General features: G+C 43.2%; 1 protein-coding gene across 1 annotated transcript; it reads right to left on the bottom strand.

Moving 5' to 3' along the window:
- Window positions 1-127: 127 nt before the first annotated feature.
- On the bottom strand, window positions 128-21,463 carry TECTB (tectorin beta). Its single transcript, XM_001088216.5, has 10 exons — window positions 21,302-21,463; window positions 20,366-20,556; window positions 18,878-19,020; window positions 18,700-18,772; window positions 11,549-11,652; window positions 11,325-11,408; window positions 7,106-7,268; window positions 5,791-5,863; window positions 3,041-3,073; window positions 128-1,919 (listed from the first exon to the last, which is right to left on the bottom strand). Exons 1-10 carry the CDS (start codon window positions 21,375-21,377, stop codon window positions 1,870-1,872), a joined length of 990 nt encoding a protein of 329 aa, XP_001088216.3. The 5' UTR covers window positions 21,378-21,463; the 3' UTR covers window positions 128-1,869.
- Between the last annotated feature and the right edge of the window lie 766 nt (window positions 21,464-22,229).

Genomic DNA, 22,229 nt, shown 5'->3' with positions numbered 1-22,229 from the left:
TCCAGCCTGGGTGACAGAGCTAGGCTCCATCTCAAAAAAAAAAAAAAAAAAAAAGAAGTTCTAGTTGTAGAAACCCCTGGGAGAACTGGGGAATTAGCTATCAACATGATATATTAACACTGTAAACTGTAGTCATAGGTTATTTATTTTAAGGCATTTTTTTTATTCCATAGCACCAGGTAGAGATACAAGATCATAAAACACAATGATGAAATACAGCAAAACTAATAGAACATTGGTTTATTCTGACAGCAAAGGATTTGAACATGGCTATGAGTATGCTATTTAAGAGTTTTCTACTAGAACCAATAAAATATGTCTTCTGTTTTTCCTGACTACAAAAAATCTGAATTTACAGAAAGAAGAGATCCTAAACTCGTTGGAACTCCAGCTTAGGGACCAAATCTAGACTAGATTGAGTCATTTTACTCTAGCCTATTACTCAACAAACATATACTTCATGTATCTGGATATTTCATAACTAGTTTAATTTCTGAGTTCACTAACACAAGTTGTAAAAGAATCATCAAACTGCAGATTGCAAAACTTCTCAAATACATTAAATACAGAGAGACAAATGCATGTGTTGTTTTCAAATTATAAGCCTCCTAATTAAGTCTTTACATAACTAAGAACTTAGAACTCTGCCTTTTCCTATCACAGTCCAGCCAATTCTCTACCAGAATTTCAGTTTGTATTTTGTTGACAATGTAAATCATTTTTATGGGCATATTCTGGATCACTGGGGTGGCCAGTTACCAAGATGTGCTACTGCATAATTTCATTGGCCACATTTGCATTTGTGTTTCTGATTTTGTGTTAGCTTCATTCTAATCATCGTAAGTGAATGAGACAAAACCAGATGTAAGCTTCGATGTTTAAGTGAAAGCTAAATGAGATCAGACCATTTCTTACAAATGAAAACTTTTTAGTAGAGCAAATAGAGAAAAATAGCATTGAGTGTCACAAGGCATTTATTTGTAGGATTGAGTCACCAAACTCACAACACCTGTGTCGTTGGAGTCACTTTATAGTCACGTTTCCAGCAGCGGTTTCACTGGGGCAATGCCATGTTATAAGGTTAAATTAATGTGAGTTGTATTCTTCTTGTAGTTATTCTTTTTGCAAATATTCCTATTTAATTTGTAATTTTATTTTGACTTTAGAAGTATACATCTGCTATAAAAACACAGAGTTTATACCTATATCATGTTTATATATTTAACAAATGGTATAATACATACAAATTAGGTCAGTACTAGGCGTTGTCAAGAATCCATTTCCTTTATATCATTAGGTTTGAGCGAAACTATTGTATTCCACTCTGATTCCCACATCATCTCCCACGTCATCAGTTGAAAGGTTGGAACCCCCTGCCTGGGAGCTCAGCTCTGGTCCTTAGGTAGAATGATACTGCCTCAATGACAAAGCCCCTTTTCGGCAAAGTCAGCTATTAATGTGTGTTCTGTATTTAGCGTTGACTTTGTAGTTGCACCCTATATTCTCTTCAAAATGCTCAGTGGTACTTGGTTGGGTGTGCTAACCTTTTAAAGTTAAAATAGCTTTCAAAGGAATTCACTGCAGCCCTGACTTGAGTATGGAGAAAGGAGACTTCTCCCGCAGCTTTAGAAGGACTGTGAGATCTAAGGGAATAATCTAAGTTTTTAGGAAGTAATCTAACTTTTTCTTAGAAAGAAGAAAGCATCACCGAATTCACAGAAATGTTTGGAGCGCATATTTGGCAAAGTGCTATTCTCTGCTCCCCAACAATGTGGTCTTCTGTTTGTTCTTTTCGGCAGCACAATAAATGTGTTTGTCATTTGCTGAGGATGATTGTGGGTGGAGGAGCAGCAGCTGCCTGGCTAACTCCTACAACATGGCACAAATCCCCAACATCATGATGAGGTGGTGGAGAACATCTGTGGACCAGAAGGGGAGGGAGATGGCACTCAGAGACAGTTCTGAAAGGGTTAACAAAAGAATTAACAAGAGTCAACTCAGGGGTCTTCCTAAAATTCCATACATTTTAGACAAAGTCGATTTTGTTCATCTCTTGGGGATTCTGTAGCTCACATTTATCAGTTCAAAGAACCTGACAGATAAACCTAGGTTGTGGACCTCTGACAAATAGAAATCAGTGATGGTGCAATGTACTCTAGGGCTTTCACTATAGAACTTAAAAATGATGAGAATCTAGGACTGGAGTTTTAGAAGTTGATTTACATGATTTTCCTGTAATGATGAGAGCAAAATCTGGCTGTGAGATTATGAATAAATGAACTGTCTTACCCCATCTCCTCATGTAGTTGCTTCCTTCTTATTCAGGTGAGATCTTGGGTCTTAGCTGAAATGTTTCTTCCTCTAAGGGGCTTCCCTGGCCGCTCTCTAAATCACGTCCCCCATCGCACCCCAAATACTTTGCACATACTAGCAAAGGAAGAGGCTTTGTCTGTCTTGTTCACGGCAGTAGCCATAAGACCAGCTCCTGGTACAGTCATCATGATCATGGCTCACCCTCACTGGGTATTTGCTGTTTGCTGGGCATTGTTCAGTGCCCTTAGCTGTAATTAAATATCTATACCACAGCCATGTAGACAGGGGCAATTATTAGCCCAATTCCACAGAGGAAACTGGGGTATGGAGGGGTGAGGTCATTGCCCAAGGTCACTCAGTTAATGAAAGACAGAGCCGTAACAGGAATCCAAATATTTGTTGAATGAACAGATCACTGAAAATCTTGTTCTCCAAATGTTGGAACCCAAGGGAAGCCATCTGGGGATGGCTTTACTGAGACAGGGAAGTGAGGTCCAGTTCTGCTTCATCCAATTTACCTTCAGTTCCTCCCTCTCTTCAGAGTTCAGGGGCTGGTCAGAGGGAGACCTCTTGATCTCACCCCCTCTGCCCCACTCGGGTGTGCTTTAAACTATAATTTTCAATCCTTAAAAGTTTTGCTGGGGCCAAAGTTAAGCTTCTCTTAAAATACTCACTGCCTTTTAACAGCACAGCCCCACGAAATCCCAGAAGTGTCCCTTTTCCTTACCTGAGAAGCTATAGAGACTGGAAAATCCCCTGCCTGTAGTGAGTAAAGAGAGAGAATGCAGAAAGTTTAAGAAAAGATCACAGAAAGGAGAAGTCTCAGAGTGATGTTTCTAAAACACAAAACCTGGCTGGGGGCGGCGGCTCACACCTGTAATCCCAGCACTTTGGGAAGCCGAGGTGGGCGGATCACTTGAGGCTGGGAGTTTGAGACCAGCCTGGGCAACATGATGAAACCCTGTCTCTACCAAAAATACAACAATGAACCGGGTGGGGTGGCACGTGCCTATAATCCCATCTACTCAGGAGGCTGAGTCAGGAGAATTGCTTGAAGCTGAGATCACACCATTGCACTCCAACCTGGGCAACAGAGCGAAACTCGGTCTCAAAAAATAAATAAGTAAATAAATAAATAATAAATAAATAAGTAAAACACAAAACCTGACCGCAATCCTCCCTTGATTAAACCATCAGGTGCTCCGTTGCCTTTCAGACAGTTTATACTGGGGGTTTACAAAGTTTCATCTCACAATACTTTCTCTCCAAGGCAGGGGTTGGTAAGCTTTCTGAAAAGAACCAGATAGTAAAGATTGTCAGCTTTGCAGGCCATACCATCTCTGCTGCCACAAATTCACCCTGTAGTTGCAGCGTGCAGCCGTAGATAGTATCTACGTGAACGAGTGTTGCTGTGTTCTAATAAAACTTTCTTTAAAGGCACTGAAACTTGAATTTCATATAATTTTTTTTTTTTGAGACAGAGTTTCACTCTTGTTGCCCAGGCTGGAGTGTAGTAGCACGATCTCTGTTCACTGCAACCTCCGCCTCCCAGGTTCACGTGATTCTCTGGCCTCAGTCTCCCATGTAGCTGGGACTACAGGTGTGCACCACCACTCCCGGCTACTTTTTGTATTTTAGTAGGGACACGGTTTTGCCATGTTGGCCAGGCTGGGTCTTGAACTCCTGACCTCAGGTGATCCACCTGCCTTGGCCTCCCAAAGTGCTGGGATTACAGGCATGAGCCACCAAGCCTGGCCCTGAATTTCATATAATTTTTACATGTCACGAAATATTGTTGTTTTGATTCTGTTTTTGAACCATATAAAAATGTGAAAACTGTTCTTAATTTGCAGGCCACAAAACCAGGTGGCACCTGGGCCTTGGCCCTTGGCCCTTGGCCTTAGCTTGGTGACTGTCCTGTAAGATAGAGCCGCTACTGCTTCCTGCCTTCCCACAGGTTTTGCCCACCCTTCATGTCACACTATCCTTCAGGTCTCACTTGGAGATTGTCAGCAGAGCTCTTCTGCAAAGCCCTGCACTAGGTTGAATCCCTTTGCTCTGTTCAGGATGAATATCCCTTATCCAGAATGTTTGGGACCAGAAGTGTTTCAGATTTCAGATTTTTTTTTTTTTTTTTTGGAATCTTTGCAGTATACTGGTTGAACATCCCTAACTTGAAAACCTTGAATCTGAAATCTAAAATGCTACAATGAGCATTTCCTGTGACCATGACCTTCGAGCATCATGTGGGTGCTCAAAAAGTTTCAGATTTGGGAGCGTTCGGATTTTGGATTTTCACATTAGTGATGATCAACTGTGCAACCATGGCACCAGCCCACTGTCACCCCCTTAACAGTAATTTCTCTTTCCCTTAGTGTCTAACATCTCTCTCCTTGCTAGACAGTAAATCCCTTGAGGACAGGGCTTGCGTGGGTCACATTTATTTCTGAAATCCTAGCACCCTGCTCAGGCCAGATAGTGCTGGGTACTCAGTAAAGGTTTTTTGACGTGCCCATGACATTATCATGACATATTTTCTCCCTTTCTTTCTTTCCTTCCTTCCTTCCTTCCTTCCTTCCTTCCTTCCTTCCTTTCTTTCTTTCCTTCCTTCCTTCCTTCCTTTTTTTTTCTTTTTCTTTCTTCTTTCTTTTTCTTTTGCTTCCTTCCTTCCTTCCCTCCCTCTTTCCGTCTTTCTTTCTTTCTTTCTTTCTTTCTTTCTTTCTTTCTTTCTTCCTTCCTTCCTTCCTTCCTTCCTTCCTTCCTTCCTTCCTTCCTTCCTTCCTTCCTTCCTTTCCTTTCCTTTCCTTTTCTTTCTTTCTCTCTTTCTCTCTTTCTTTCTTCTTTTTCTTTCTTTCCTCTCTCTGTCGTTCTTTCGTTCTTTTCTTTTTTTTGAGATGGAGTTTCATTCTTGCTGCCCAGGCTGGAGTGCAGTGGTGATCTCAGCTCACTGCAACCTCTGCCACCCAGATTCAAGCGATTCTCCTGCCTCAGCCTCCTGATAGTTGGGATTACAGGCATGCCCCCACCAAGCCCAGGTAATTTTGTATTTTTAGTAGAGATGGGGTTTCACCATGTTGGTCAGGCTGGTCTCGAACTCCTGACCTCAAGTGATCCACCCACCTTGGCCTCCCAAAGTCCTGGGATTACAGGCGTGAGCCACTGTGCCCGGCCCCATGACATCTCATTTTCTATTATTATTGTTCACTGCATGCTCTGTTTGGAAGCTCAACACTTCCTTATTTCTTGAGGGTATTTGAATTTAGGGTGCAGATAGAACTTCCAGAGTAGATAACAAACCTCAACTCCTTCGTTTGGCTTGAGCTGTTCCCCACCCTTGGCTAGAAGACTCCAGGAGCAGACAAAGGTTGTGCCCACAGGCACAACTGGTTTGGCAATTCAGTAAAAATGCTCAAACCGGCTGTGCCTGTGGATGCAGCCCAGAGTGAACTCAACCGTTTGGAAAACAGAGATGCTTACTCCGCAGGGAGAGCTCCACGACCAGGACTCCCCCGGTCTGGTCTCGCAGGAGGCGCTTCCTTTTATCGCAGGTCTGAAGACCCAGGCAGAGGGGAGAGAAGCGGGGAAGGTGGGATGACGAGTGAGCAAAGGGGAGAAAAGAGAAAAGACATTTTAAAAAGGTCACAAATGGGATGGAGCCACAATTCCCCGGTCAACAGATATGAGTTACTTTTTTCAAAAAGAGAGACACTGTTCATCCCTTCTCCAACTTGAATTCAAAAAGAAAGCTTTACTTTGTTAACTCTTCAAGCCAGAGGGAATCCTGCTGGAAGAGGTCATTGAGTGTGGAAGGGATTGATACCGTTTCCTTTGATAAGGCTTTTACTTACTATCACTCTCGCCACTATAATTAGAGAAATGGACACTTGCAAATGTATTCTGGTTCATTTTCGTTTCTTTCTTTTTAAAAATATGGCACCGATACTTATCCTTTGATCAACTTTGTACAGGGTCTCTCCCGTCCTCTCCCTGGCTCTGCACTCTCTGGTTTCTTTCCCTGTTGCTATTTGTGCTCATAAAGAACCATTTTCTGGCCAAATGAATCAATAGCAATAGAGATTATGACCTTATTTTTGTTGGTTACTATAGGCTATGTGGGCAGCAGCCTCTTTGGAAACACCGAGGTCTCCAGTTGAAAGAGGCCAGAAAGGAGAACAGTTTGAGATTTGGCATGTCTGTCCGTGTCTAAGTGGTGGTTCTCAGGTTTGAGTGAGCACCAGGATGACTGCTGGCTTGTTAAAGCACAGCCTGTCAGGTCACAAGGGTCAAATCAGCCATGACCCAGTGTCGGAATTTTCTACAGCATCTCTCTGAAGTCACAGAGGTGAACCCTCGGGCTGTGCAGCCGAGACTAAAAGCACTCACCCTTTGAGTTATGCCCACAGCCTGTCCCTGCCACCTAGACCTTGAATTTCCCTTGCCCTTTTCACTTCTTCAAAGTATTTCCATGTCTGTTATCACTTTCATTTACCAACACTGCTCTCTGATGAGGGAAGGGCCATCATTACTGATCACACTCTACTTAAGGATGAGAAAGCAGGTCCCAGCAGGTTAGGTGACACATGCCAGACCATGCGGGTTGTTGGAGGCAGGGCGGATAGGGTCCAGAGCATCTGCCCCCACGAGCATCTGCCCTTACACTCAGTGCCATTTCCTCCAGATGCCCTCGGCACACAGCTGCCCTGGCCTGGTTATGATTTCCCCGCTTAAACTCCAGCTCCTCCAATTCTGGTGCCCTTTGGGTAACATTTTCCTCTGGAGAGAGACAGCTCACCACTGGGCAGGAGAGTTTCTCACTGTCGCAGATGAACGTCTCACAGTGTAACCACACCTTGGAGAGTTTGGGGATGTTCTGGAACCGGAAAGCATTGAATTGGAAGGTTGCCCTGTGATCTTTCCCATTCTCATGCACGAGGACGGTTTCATCCGTGGGGCAGCTGAAGCAGATGGGGGAAGAAGAGTGAACTGTCACCTCCTGGAACTCCAGCAAGAGCTGCTGAGCAATTTACACACAAGGCTCCCGAGGTGGTTATATGGCCTCTAACCTTCCCAGGCATTTTGATTAGCAGCACCTCACTTGATCCTCACAACTGTGAGGTCAAGTTGATGAGCTAGGAAGTGGGTATGACTGTCCGCATTCTACAGACAAGGTACAATGGGAGGGGAGTGCCTTATAAGAGCTACACTTTTAGTAAGTTGTACCTGTGTCCCAAAGAAAGCAAATCCCTAGGAGATAAATATGTCCAGCCTTGAGGGATATACAAAGTATATGTCCAGCCCTTGAGGGATATACAGCCCTGAAATATGTCCAGCCCTTGAGGGATATACAAAGTAAGGACAATGGCACCAGGAGCAGCATTGCCCCTGTTGCCACAGCTGCCTAAGCTCAAGTCACACCCAACACATTTCTGTGTGTGAACTGTGAGGTTTTGCATTGAAAATTTGTATTTATGGTATATTATTTAAATTATATATATATCTACATAGTTACCTTTGTAAAAATGTGGTCACGTTTTTAATATAAGTACAGAAATAATAACTGAAGGATACCATCTAAATGTTAACACAGGCTGATACAAAGTGATAAAATTACAGACATTTTTGGTTTTCTTCTTTGTATTTTCATGTGTTTTTCCAAATTCTCTATAATGAGAATATGATATTTGTATAATATTCCAAAGTCTCAAAGGTAATAATTCAGTTAAAAAAATGACACAGATGGACGTTTGTTTAAGCTGGTGGTTCTCACTTGGGGGTCCACTTTGTGCCCCAGGGGACATTTGGCACTGTGATTATCCAGACTAGGGGAAGTGCTGCTGGCATCTAGTGAGTGGGCAGAGACAAGGGCTGCTGCTGAACATCCTACAGTGCACAGCGCAGCCCCCACAATAGAGAATGGTCCCACCCCAAATGTCAAGGTGCCAACATTAAGAAATCTTGGTTTCAGCAAACATACTTTTTCATTTAACAAAGACTGATTACCTAAGTGCCATTCCTTTAACTAGGTATTGGAAACAGACACAATCATTCTTGGGATCGTACAGAGAAGCCCACACCATTATGGGGGTTTGTTATCTGCAGTTAACAAGAGGTACCAGTGTCTGTCCCTCTGCAGGAAAAGGTCTGTGTATCAAAAGCGTCAGACCACTGAACAGCACCACAGCAAGCCCCAGATTAATGCGACGCTGAAGCATCTTTCTTCCTGTATTGTAAACTTGGCACACATGCCAGAGAGTGGTCCAGTTACCCCAGGGAACCTTCACGACGTTTTCTACCCCACCCCCATTCCCTCAGAAACAGACAACAGGGGGCCAAGCTAAAGCCAGGAGCTAAGGAAGTCAAGTGTGAGAGTGAGGGAGTAAAGTGAGGGAATGCCGTACGTTTGTATCTGGACCAGGGGTCAGAGTTGGATCTGTGTGTGGTGGGCTCTGAACAGTGATGAAACTGTGGCATTTTCCAAGTTGTGAAACAATACTTCTGTGGGATCATTTTGTCAATAAACCCGAGATCCTCATATGAACTCAAGATGGGAGTTCTTAAAATAGCTCTTTGCAGCCAGAGTGCCCCAGGCATGGTGTCAGCCAGTGGAAAATAATGTAAGCAGAGCTTTGTCAGGGGGTGGGGAGGAGGCAAAAAATAGGCAGGTCTAGATGCCTTGGCACTGCTGCTTCTTGGCACCAGCTGCAGTACCCACATTTCAGTGGCAGCTGCCTCTAGATGGTGGAAGCCCATAGGAGGCTTTTATGCCCTCTCTGCACGAGCCTCCTTTCCCATGTCGGATTGCTCTTTGAGATAAGTACGCTGCTTTCAGGGCATCCATGTGTACAGGGAAATTCCTGATGATATATCTCCTACCATCTCTCCAGGAACTTTTGTAAACTGGGTTTTTTTCCAAAGGGGCTCAGTGTGAGCAAAAATCATCTGGAGATTGTGGGAGTGGACTTTTCCATTCTCCCCTTTGACACTGAACTTTGTGCATGTATCTCCAACTTTGAGGTGCCATGTCAATTAGGAAGAATGTAGAAATGGATTGGGATTTCTTACATCTGGCTGTGCTGAAATGCAGATTCCCTGGGTTTCCCCAGAGTCCTGATCTGGCAGGTTTACAGTGCACCTGCATATGTAATAGCACCCTAGGCAGTTTGTGTGTACACTAGAGCTCGAGGACAGTTGTGCAGACCACCCAAAGCCACAGGCATCCCTTTTTCAGCCATGTTGGACATCTGCCAGATGGGAACAACAGCACTAGAACTCCCTGCAGAGAGATGATTCCAGGGGTGGCAGAAGCCTTTGCCTAGTGTGACCACTGCCTGAGGGAGGCTCCTAGTGCCTGATAGCAATTTCAGGTCCCTGCAGGTCAATAAGTTATGTCAGAATTCCTGAAGTCATTTAATTGCACCATTGCTAACAGAGGCTAAATGAATTGAATCACTCAATGGCAGATGTGAGGTAAACACCCAAATTAAGCTTCCATCTCTACAGGAGGCATTGCTGGGCTGCATAGGCGTGCCTCGGCCAGCCTGCCCTGTCCAGGCCACTCAGGAGGTAACACTGACTGAGTACGAATCCCAGGCCTTCTCCTTACTAGCTCCATATCTCGGGCACGTTTCTGGACCTGTGCCTCAGTTTTCTCCTCTATAAAATAATGATTATTATACTATCTACTTTATAGAGGATTTAATTAATGACATTTAGATAAATTAATATTTGTAATACACCTACCTAGAACAATATTTGGTATATTGTAAGAGCTGTATAAGTGTTTGCTAAATAAAAATACAGGTTCAAAATAGCTCCACTTTAGTTATCTAATTATCTTTATCCTTGACATTAATTTGTGCTTGGCCTGATGGGTTCTGAGAATAACACAGGCACATTGGTTGTTATGTGCTGTGTTTAGAGAATGTTCTCTTCTTTGTTTACTGCTAATTATGTGCATGATGTCCACATCTCTTATCTAGCTCTGTCTCTCCTCTGATTTCCAATGGTACAATTCTAAGTAATTCTGGGCAATCATCATTTGAAGCTTAACATGTCTGTTGGTGAATTCAGTGAGAATCCATATTTCCTTATCCAAAAACCTCCTTCTCCAACAGCCAAATCCAAACACTCTTCCTCAGCTTCGTAGTCCAGAGATTTAAGAACACAAAGCCATTTTTTTCCATTACTCCCCATGTTTCTCACACTGTCCTTTCCTCCACCTCCTATCTGATTTGTTCCTACATTTTCTCATTCCTGTAGAAGCGTCTCCCTACTTTTTATTACCTTGTTTCATTCACTTGGCTACAATAGCAGTTCATGTCTTATCACTCTTGCACAATAGCTGCCAGGGCCTGTAATCTGGTCTTTCTCCCTTCCATGCATGTTTCTAAACCATCCCGTGTGTGATTTCCGGCATTGCTTTTCTAGGGCGCACTTCTAGTACTACTTTAGTGCTTTACTCCAGATTGTAAGAGCTCCTGGTTATCTACCTAATTAGTAATAAAAACAATGATCTTATTTAAAATGGTTGGACTATCTAGCAGGTACCATCGGCTAAGCTTTCGATATGGATTATTTAATTTAGTCATCATCACCGTGGTTCTGTTGTCAGAATAATTGGATTTGAATTCAGCCTGCTCACTTCCGCTTGCACACATACACACATGCACACATACACACACACACACACACACATTTACTATGAGACCTTACCCTCTCTTGTGCCTCAGTATCCTCATCTGTAAAATGAGGATGATAGGAAAACTACCTTCCTTGTTGTAAGGCTTAAAGAAGTTGATACAAGGTAAAGCTCTCAGAACAGTATCTAGTCGCTAGAATGCACTATGTCCTGTTTCTTAGTATTTGTCCTTTGCCTGGAACCACAGAGGATGTCACTGATATAACTCCAGCAGGCTTCACCTCTTCCTCCCAAGCTTTGCCACGCCAGAGCAAAGTAGCCCGATAAATGCCCGGTTCCACTGCTCAGCCCTGTCTCTAGACAGTGTACCTACCCCTTGTTGATCAGCTGCCACTGCAAGGGATACATGAAGTCAGCTGAGGGGGTGGCCCAACAGCTGTTCAAGACCACTTTAAACCTGGAAATAAAACAAAATGGCATCACTTTGAAACAGAGAATCTTATGCCTGCAAGTATCTGATGATTAAAAAGTATGTCAGCTAGTCTTTTTTTTATTTCTTTGCATTTAAACATATAAACTTGGAGGAAATGTACTTACCTAATGCTTAACCCTTTGGCTTCTACTCCTGCAAAGAGGTCTGAACCGATTTCGGATGTCTCCAGGACAAAGGGAGCTTCTTTCTTGATGGAGAACTTGGCATTCTTTGGAAGGAAATTGACACTGGGCATTATGACCATTCAGATTGAGCAGCTGGGTCTGCCAGGAGCAGATGAATTGGGATGGGGTGGGGATGAGAATCAACCCAAAGACAGAAGCACGTGAGACCACAGAGCGATCCTCCAGGAGCAGAGAAACTCTTTTAGGATGCTCTGCCGTCTTAGAAGGGATGAGGACGTCATATAATCATGTATTCTAGATTTTCTCATTATGGTGAGGCACACACCGTATGTCTCATTTACGCCAATGAAATTTGACTAATGGGAAACAAGTGAAATTCAGGGATATTAAGGCACTGTGTTATACTGAATCGCCCAAAGACACAGGGACCGAGCACATACAACACCCCCCTCTGCCCTCACTTGTTTCTACTTTTTGCCTGAGCAGATTTCAGTATGGGTTGGGAAGTATAGTATCTGATTCCCAGTACAATCATCAACAATAACAATCACAGCCACAATGGACTGATCAACTACTACGTATTGGGCACTGTTCTGTGTATTGGGATGGACTCTATGTCAGGATTTTGTTAGCGAACAAAGCAAAGGTATCTGCCTCCAATGATCTGGCATATTCTAGCAGGGGAGACAAACAATAAGTAAGTAAATGATATAATATGCAACTCTAGACCATAGGACATTGTCTAGAAAAGCTGCAAAATATGCAGAACAGGATAAGGAAGATCAGGAGTATGAGGAAGGGCAGGTTGCAGTTTTAAATACAGTGGTTGGGGAGGCCTCACTGAGGATGTGACATTTGAGCAAGATTTGGAGGAAGTGAAGATTGGGGCCATGTGGCCATCCATGGAAGAATGCTTGAGTCAGGACAAAGGCCCTAGGGCAGGAGTGTGGCTGGCAGCACAGCAAGGAGGCCAGTGTGGCTGGAGTAAGTAAGTGAGTCAGGAGGGTGGAGAGTGGGGAGCGGGGCTTGGGTGAGGTTAGAGAAGTTATGGGGACTGATCAAGAAGACTGGGGCTGGCTGGGCACTGTGGCTTACACTTGTAGTCCCAGCACTTTGGAAGGCTGAGGCAAGCAGATCACTTGAGGCCACAAGTTCGAGACTAGCCTGGCCAACATGACAAAACCCCGTCCCTATTAAAAATACAAAAATTAACTGGGTGTGGTGGCAGGCATCTGTAATCCCTGTAGTCCCAGCTACTCTGGAGGTTGAGGCAGGAAGAGCTCCTGAACCTGGGAGGTGGAGGTTGCCATGAGCCAAGATTGCACCATTGCACTCCAGCCTGGGTGACAGAGTGAGACTCTAAAAAAAAAACACCTCAAAAAACTAAACACTGGATCTTACACTCTGAGTGCAATGGGGCAATAAGGAGTCAACACCATGATTTGAGCACAGGAACAGCAGGTGCTGATCACTGGCCTGGCATATGTGATATTTGCCTACCGTTCTCATCAAGACATGCTGGGTGAGCTGTTAGGAGTAACAGCAGTGTTTCTGTTTGACTTACTCAAAGGAGGCTGATTTCTCCATTCTCTTAGTCTTGAGTTCATTCAATTCTAGTAACAATCTTGAACTGCTCTGTGGATTAGCTTTCAGAGACAAAAGCATTACCATGGAAGGGCAGGGATGCTGGGCTAATCCGAGCTCCCACTGCTAACTTGGGACACACTATAGGCAAGTCAGCCTTTCAGGCCTCAGTTTCTTCCTATGCAAAATGGGCATAACCTTTGTGACTTTATGTAATAGAGGAATAAGGCTTAGACCAGGTTACTGTTTGAAAGATTGAGTTTCATAGACCTGGAGATTTGCAGAACTGCAATAGGTAGACAGTGGCAGGAGGAACGGATTTCAGCAAGGATGTTTAGTTTAAATGGACTTTATAGTATTCCATGGTGTATACATACCACATTTTCTTTATCTAGCCTATCATTGATGGGCATTTGGGTTGATTCCATGGCTTTGCTATTGTGAATAGTGTTGCAATGAACATATGCAGGCATGTATCTTTGTAATAGAATGATTAATATTCCTTTGGGTTGCATGTATCTTTGTAATAGAATGATTTATATTCCTTTGGGTATATGCCCAGTAAAGGGATTGCTGGGTCAAATGGTCTTTCTTGTCCTTTGCAAAGACATGGATGGAGTTAGAAGCCATTATCCTCAGCAAACTAACACAGGAACAGTGCATGTTCTCACTTATAAGTGGGAGCTGAACAATGAGAACACATGGACGCAGGCAGGGGAACAACACACACTGGGGCCTGTTGGCAGGTGGGGTTGGGGGAGGGAGAGCATTTGGAAAAATAGCTAATGCATGCTGGGCTCAATACCTCGGTGATGGGTTGATAGGTGCAGCAAATCACCATGACACACGTTTCCCGATGTAACAAACCTGCACATGTACCCCTAAACTTAAAATAAAAATAACAAATAAAGATAAAAAAACAAAAACAAAATGGACTTCACCCCTCACATGTCAAACGCACAGAGACTTTGCTGAGAGGACTGAGAATCTCTTTAGTTTCCTAGTGCCTCTGACAGTATTTTACTGGTGGCAAGTCCAGCAAGGGCTCCCTGACTCAGTCACTTAGAAGTCAGTTGCTTCCTCCCATTTGTCAGCCCCTGCACCATTTAAATGGCTGCAATAATCGGATAATAATGTTTTTAATCGTAAGGGATCTACTGGCTTAATATGCAGGTTGAAGTGGCAGATTTACAGTGGTTTTTAATGTTCCTTGTTATGTTCTGAGATTTGTCATATTTTGAGAGGCCATTTTCAAATATGGGAACTTACCTGGGGACACTGATGTAGTCCCCAAGCCTGTCAGAGGTATTACTCCCAACTCTTTCTGCCAGGGACCAGCCAGCAGAATGTTAGAATATTGGAATAATACCTCTCCTCATGGAAGAACCTGCCTGATTCTGTTACAAAGTGAAGAACGGAGCTGGCACCATTAATGCAATTTCTGAAATAGAACACTAATGATTGAGTTCTTTATATTCTCATCCAGCAGCTCAGGCAATGCTTGGAATAATTTTTCCCCTACCTTCTCTATAATGTGAAAATTAGAAACCTATTCCAGATCCAGTAACCTCCCTTTATCCACAGGAGATATGTTTCAAGATCCCCAGTGGATGCCTGAAACTGCAGAGAGTACCAAACCGTATATATATTACTTTTTTTTGATCTGATAACATAGATGGCTGCTGAGTGACTGACAGATGGGTAGTGTCTACAGTGTAGATATTCTAGACAAAGGGATGATTTACATCCCAGGAAACACAGAGCGAGTGGTGCAAGATTTCATCATGCTACTCAGAACAGGTGTGCAATTTAAAACTTAAGAATTGTTTATTTCTAGAATTTTCCATTTAATATTTTTGGACCACAGTTGACCAGTAAGTGAAACCATGAAAAGCAAAACTGTGGGTAAGAGGGGACTACTTTACCGAACGGTTGAGTCACAACTAGCCGGTGTCACAAGTTAAGGATGAGTACACCTGGCTTAACAATAGTTCATGTGGAAAAATCTCCGAGTTGCTTTTGCTTATAAGCTCCATGTGAAATAGTGGTGAAAAAAAAACTGCCCTAAAGTTGTTTTCCTAGGACACATTCCTGGAATCTTCCAAAACCTAGAAGGTCGCCTCTGACCCTTGATGGGGTCTGACCCTCTGACCTTGGCCTGCACAGGTCTGATAAAGTCTAGAATATAACACTTCAACTCTGGGCTTCATTTTTTAATAGAGGTACTGAGCAACTGGATCGTATTCAGAGAAGAGTGACTAGGATGGTGAATGAACCACCAACAGAGACAAGAGGTTTAGCTTGGAGAAGGTGGAGATATTTGGAGGACTGTCAGCCACATAATTATATGATATTATTTCAGAAGACAGAACCGGGACACATGCGTGAGAGTTCAGGGTGTCAGATATCAGAGCTGATCTAAAATGGGAAGGCCCAAATATCATTGTCTTTGGAAGAGGCTGGGAGGCCACCCCGCAGCAATCTTGCAGAAGGGTTTTGGGCTTTGGGTGGAAAGCCAAAGTTCACCACCTCGGAGGTTTGTTTTGACTCTTGGAGTCTATGATTTTGGCCTCTCTTGCTTGCATTTTTTCCATCTTAAGCTTTTTCATTTCTCTCTCTCTAAGAGGAATGATCAGTACTGTTTTGACTGAATGAAAGTCAACATAATCCCACACTGACATCGATGTTCAGCCTTATAAAGGTAACAATGCTAGAAGCCCTCAGAGTTTCCACTTTAAATAGAGTCAAAGTCTACAATGATGAGAAGGGCTACTTTCTTGGGCACTTAACGTGTGCCAGGCACTGTGCTAAGTGCTTCCGAAAGATTATTTCATTTAATCCTATAACAAACCAGTGGGTTAAGTGCTATTATTATCCCTGTTTAACAAATGCAGAGATAGAAACCCAGAGAGGTTAACTCACTTGCCCAAAGTCACACAACTAGTAAATGATGGAACAAGGCTTCAAACTAGTGGTCTGTTGAGAAGGCCCATTTTCTTAACCACAGCACTAGGGTGTTTCCGTAAGCCAACTACCTTCCTTCATTTTGTATTGAGGGTCAAAATAACTTTTCACTAGGGATACCAACCATGGGATATTGTCAAGAGTGAGTGGGAGGGGGATGGAGAGAAAAGAAAGAGGAAGCCTGCTGAGTAGAACTGGTGCTTTTAGAGCCCAGCATTTGAAGCTCTCAGGATCCTAAGCAATTAGCAGTGCATTGATTCCATTGTGTTATCTAGGGCACAGCTCTCTTTCTGGTAATTTGATGGAAATATATGCAGGGAGCAGTTGTTGCTTCAGAAACACATAAGAATTCTCTGAAAGCGGAAGAAGGGAGGAGAAAAAAATACCAACCACATGGGTCAGGCATAGGGAACTGAGCCCATGGCGGGAATATTAATCAGCACGAAAGTGTCAGGACAGCACAATCCCTTCTTTGCTGAGGCCTATTTGTCCTAGAAGGGTCTTGGTGGGCCTCAGGGGAGGCTTGACCCTTAGTTTTATACTTGTTGAAGGGGGTATCCCGTTATCTGTCTGTCCAGCCCAGAGGATGGCCTGGAGGATGCTGAGGACATGTCTCTTATTTTTTTTTTTTTTTTTTTTAAAGAAAATAAGCTCATTCCAGTTCTAAGACTTGATGTTTTGTGTATGCCTGAAGCTCAGCTCTACAAGGCTGATGGTGGGCGATGATTTTTGACAATCCTGGTGTCTCCGTGTTGCCTACTGCTGTAAAACCTTCATAGGATCATATCTATAATTTTGTCCGGTTAAAACAACAATTATTCACTTCCAGACAGGGACTCAGTAGCAAAGGCAGCCTGTCATCAGGGAGTCCCCTGAGACTGTTGTCAGTGCGTGGAAGCCTATTTTCCTCTCCGGATGGCTTTCATCAGTGACTGTAGCGGTTTCACCACCTTATCATCACCCTGGTGGCCCATGCTATATTTAGCCCCCGATTATAGGTCAAGGGCTGTATGGATTCCTTTTCTCAGTACTTAACCACTAGTGGTATGTGGCTAGGGGCAGATCTAGATTTTGTGGGATCTTGAAACTTTTACAATGTGGAGAGCCCTCTTTAATGAAAAGAATCACATTTTTGAATACAGAATTAGACACAAGGGCCTTGAAATGAGTTTCATTCCCTTTGCAGTAAGCAAAGTGACCATATCTAGGAGATCTGTGTTCAAGACTGGCCACTGCTCTGAACTACCTGTGGGCTCTCAGGCTAATCCTTCCTCTCTCTGGGCTTCTGGTCCTCATCTGTGAAACAGACTAGGTTATTCTAGGATCCCTTACAGCTCTCGCCTTCTGAGCTCAGCAGGGCTAATAGCTTCCAGGCAGCAGGTTAAGCAAGTTTAAAGAGTTGAAAGTTAATGGAGTTACAGGTAGTACGATATTTCTCCTTTGAGAAGTGAATGGGTTGGACATGAAGCCCTTCCGAGGAGGTCCTCTGGCTCTAATGTTCTATGCAAAGGTTTGTATTTCTGCCCACATCTTCTTTTAGTCTGCCGGGACAGTGTCTCTGTGTGCATGTGTCCTCAATGCAAGCTGCAGGTTTGAAGAAACAAAGCACCCCTTCTAAAGAGGAGGGCAGCTGGGCAAATGGCCACTGCATATTTAGTTTCTCTGGAGCACTCTATTTTGAGAGAGACCAAAGTGTGCCTTTAACTTCTATGTCAACATAGGCAGCCTGCCTAAATTAAGCAAGTAGGAAACGCTACTTGAAAGGCTTCAGAGACAAAAGAATTAGGCAGCGGAGGCCGACCCCAATCCTTCTCTTTAGCCCTGTCCCAGTCAGGAACCTCAATACCTTGTGCCAGAAATTTTAAGAGCTAGATCTGAAATATAAATCTCTGGAGTGGGTTGTAGTGAAAACTAATCTTGACCAAGAATCAGACATTGGCTGTCTTATTGTCTATTGACCTTGCCTCAGTTTTCTCATCTGTAAAATGGAAAGGTTGGTCTTTTATCTTTGCGGAAGGTTGGTGTTTTTATTTTATTTTATTTTATTTTTTTTTTGAGGCAGAGTTTCACTCTTGTTTCTCAGGCTGGAGTGCTGTGGTGCCATCTTGGCTCACTGCAACCTCCACCTCCCGGATTCAAGTAATTCTCCTGCCCCAGGCTCCCGAGTAGCTGGGACTACAAGCGCGTGCCACCACACCTGGCTAATTTTTGTATTTTTTTTAGTAGAGATGAGATTTCACCAAGTTAGACAGGCTGGTCTTGATCTCCTGACCTCGAATGATCCGCCTGCCTCAGCCTCCTAAAGTGCTGGGATTACAGGCATTAGCTACTGTGCCTGGCCGGAAGGTTGGTCTTATAGCTTATATCTTATACCTTTCAGCTCTTCTATCCAGTCTATGAATCTGACTTTCTGTGACACTTAGTTTTTAAAGAAGTTTAAAGCTAAACCAAAGCTTATGTTTCAACTTGAATTTAAGAATGGGGCTCTGCACAGAGCTTGAGGAAGACTGAATACCGAGGAAGCATCCCACCATCTCCTAGAAAGGCCACAGGGAAGTAATGGAAACCTGGAGGCTACTTACAGTGTAGAAGTTGAGAGACAATTGGCTTTCAAATGTGCCCATGCTCCCATTCTTCACATGAACAGTGGCCACTCTGAAAAGGGGAGAGAATTTTGCATAAGGACTGAAACACACTGATTGATAGGACCTGCAGCACACACATGAGGCAGCCAGCCCTTCATGCCTCACAGCAACTTACCTCTGGTCAAAGGCAGCCTGGTTCACCAAGTAGGTGGAATGGTAGGTGCAGGAGAAGGAGTAGTTGACAGGCTGGTTTTTTACAATCACTGTGCTGTCATTGGAAACGATGTGATTGTAGAAGTGATAGATAGGTGGCTTGTACTGGACAAAGAAAGGAGACAGTCAGGATGAATCTGTGTCCCTGCTATGGGAATGAGGGTTCTGGGAAAAGTGCGGGAAGATGGCTCAGAAACAAGTCCAGTGGGGAGACAGGAATGTCTGCCACTGACAGTGGCATCAACTCTTCTTGTCTGTGGGTAAACTGATAATTTTGTAAAGGGTTCCTTAGTTTATTCAACTAAGAGTGTTTAAAAACAATCTAGGTTGATGTTGTATGCTTTAACATCTCCATGTACCCATTGGGCTTCTGACCAAAAAGAACTGGCTCAAGAACCTCTATTTCCCAAGGTCAACTCTTCATCCATTTCTCCTGTCCAAGTATCCTAAATGAATGCTTCACCCATCTCCAATTTCTAGAATGTTCCCTTCTGGTTCTTTGCTCTTTCCTTCTTCTGACTATAAGCACGATTTCTGAGACTCTTTCCTCTGACTTGTTGGGCTCTAAAATCACAGAATATTAGAGCTACAGGGGATCTTGAACATCCACTCGAAAAGTGACCGACCTGAGACCATACAGATGATTTCTAGTTCACCAGGATATACTCAAAGACATGGCGTCTTGTTAATCATGCTCATGACTCTTCCCATTAAATCACTGAATCCTTGTGAAGCCTTCAGAAAGAGGAGCTGGCCCTGGAAGCTCTTTGCTCTCATGCTCTGAGATGGACAGATACACAGCCTTCTGGCAGGTAGGGCAGTAGGAATGCTAGACCTTGGTGGGGAGGTTGGGAGACCTAGCCTCCTTTCGTGATTCCACCCCTACAGGCTCTGTGGCCCTGAACGAGTGACTTTATTGGGGAGTCTCAGATTTCTCATCTGTCATATGATACTTGTTAAGAGGGCATCTGTTTCCTAATAATTATCTTATGATACCCCATCCTGGGCACTTCACAAGATGGAGTTAGAAGTTGTGTTATACATTGGTCACTCCCTAAACTGCCCTTCCAAATGCTCTTTATCACCACTTTACGGTCTTAGGCAGAGAATGGCTCATCCATTCACCCATCCGATCCAGGAAGGATGGCAGCTTGTGAGCACAGGCTCAGAACTTGAAAGTGGGAAATGTACTTTGCTCTACTAGAAGATAGCTTCACTGGCTTTGGCAACAAATTAGGAGGATAAGGGTCAAGCCAAAAGAGTTATCTAAACTAGGCAGAAGATAAGATGTTAAATAACGCTCACATTCCAGGATATTTGGGAATCAGGATTGACCTTTAAAAGGAAGTGGGTACATTCTGAATCCTTTCAAGGACGGATGGTGGACATCTCATTCTTGGATCCAGTTGCCTTACCTTAAACAACTCTACACTGTGTGGCCTGGTCTTACCTCAGACTGGGTTCCACAATAGGACTTGTTTTTAGGTGATAAATCTGGGATCACAAATTGGTAGTAACCTCCTTCGTGGACCCCGTTGTAACACAGCCCTCCGAGGGCCAGCTGATGAACTTCCCATCCATAGGGACACTCGGGGATTTTGGTGATGATGGTTTTGGGATAACAAAACACAAGAATGACATCTGGAAAGAGCACACATATAGTTCAAAATCAGTTATGATAATCATGCTAACCTACATAAAGAACAGTGGGTTCCAGCTACACCTGAGCATGCAAAAGCAGTGGGTTAAAAACACCTTCCCTGCTATTCACCAGCTGTGACGAACGTTTTCCCCAAACTTCAGTCATTGGAGAGTCACTCCTACAGTTTTTGCTGCATTTATTTAATGACCGCACCTCATTTAACGTGGAAGTAAAATTAGTCCATTTGGAACTTTAAAGAATATATCTGTGAAACCACAGATAGGATGTAATAGACATATATAAATATATATTAAAATCTCCATCACAATGAGCACATAACTTAAACATTTTAAATGTCAATTTCATGCATAATATTGTGAAATACTGATTTAGGGCACAGGATAGAAATTCCGTAGTTGAATGGAAAAACAAGTGGAGATGTTTTATATTTATATATATATATATATATATATATATATATATATATAATGGGATGTGGGGAGAGAGCGTGTAAGCAAGAGAGTGAAATACAGCAAGCATTCTCTAATTTAAAAAATGTCTGACTTTATCCAATACATTTTTGCTCCATCTGGGAAAAGTCTGATTGATATTGGTGGGGGAGACTTAAGTATTTTTCTACTTGGCTCCATCATTGCATTTTTATAACAAGTTAAGCACAGAAGTGCTGAACATTGTAAAAGGAAACTTTTCTTCCCAGGAAAATGGACTGTGGCGAGGACATACCTGCTTTATTTGGAGCGCATGATTTCGCAGAGGCTTCTGCAAAGATGGCCAACAGGACAAAGGTCTTCATCACCATTGCTTCTCAGAACCTGGCCTTTGCCAGGTGTCCAAACCAAGCTGGCCAAATTTTACGGTCCTTCCAGGGCCTGAGCCTCGATCACTCTAAGTCAGAAACATGAATGAAAAGTTAAAATCAAGGGAAGAACAAAGCCACACATATAGTCCTGGGGAAATTTTCAAGGGAGATCAACGATGTTGTGTCACTTCTAATTGTTTCTTGTTAGCACTGAGAGGCAAAAAGTGGAGCTCATACCGTTGGAAGAGTCAATGACACATGGAGTTGTTCATGTTCCCGACTGTTTCATTCTCTCCGGACTGTGGAGGCTGCCTGCTGGATGCTCCCCAAATCTGCTGCCCCAGTCCTAGTTTGACTTTATATAGCCTGAGGATGTAAAAGAAACTGGCTCCAGATAAGTCACAATGAGCACGCATTATCCACTGTGTGGGGAATAAAAGGGGGGCCTGCACAGTAATCCGATGGGAAGCTCAGTTACTTGAGTCTAATTTCTTTTGCTTTACAAAGTTGGAAAAACTTTTTTTTTTTAACTGCCGCAACCAAGATTGGGAGGAAAAGTTGATTTTTTCCCCCTTTGTACACAAAATAACTCTGAATGGAGGCAAACTACTTCTGTACAATTCCAGGTGACAATTTTAATTCTTTTGTCTTGCTTTCTTTGCTTTATTTCCTGCTTTCTTATTTTTGTATGTAGGTGAACTAGACTTTGAACTTAAGAAAATTCAGGTTTAACATTGTTGCACCTGATAACTATATATATATATGTATGTGTGTGTGTGTTTGTGTGTGACCATAAACATTTTAAAGGATTTTTCCTTCTAATTAAAAAAAAAAACTCTAGTGTCTTGAACT

Source organism: Macaca mulatta, chromosome 9, assembly GCF_049350105.2.
Source record: "Macaca mulatta isolate MMU2019108-1 chromosome 9, T2T-MMU8v2.0, whole genome shotgun sequence".
In the NCBI taxonomy this organism is placed as follows: domain Eukaryota; kingdom Metazoa; phylum Chordata; class Mammalia; order Primates; family Cercopithecidae; genus Macaca; species Macaca mulatta.
The sequence above is the reverse complement of the archived record's forward strand: the minus strand, read 5'-3'. Positions and strand labels throughout refer to the sequence as shown.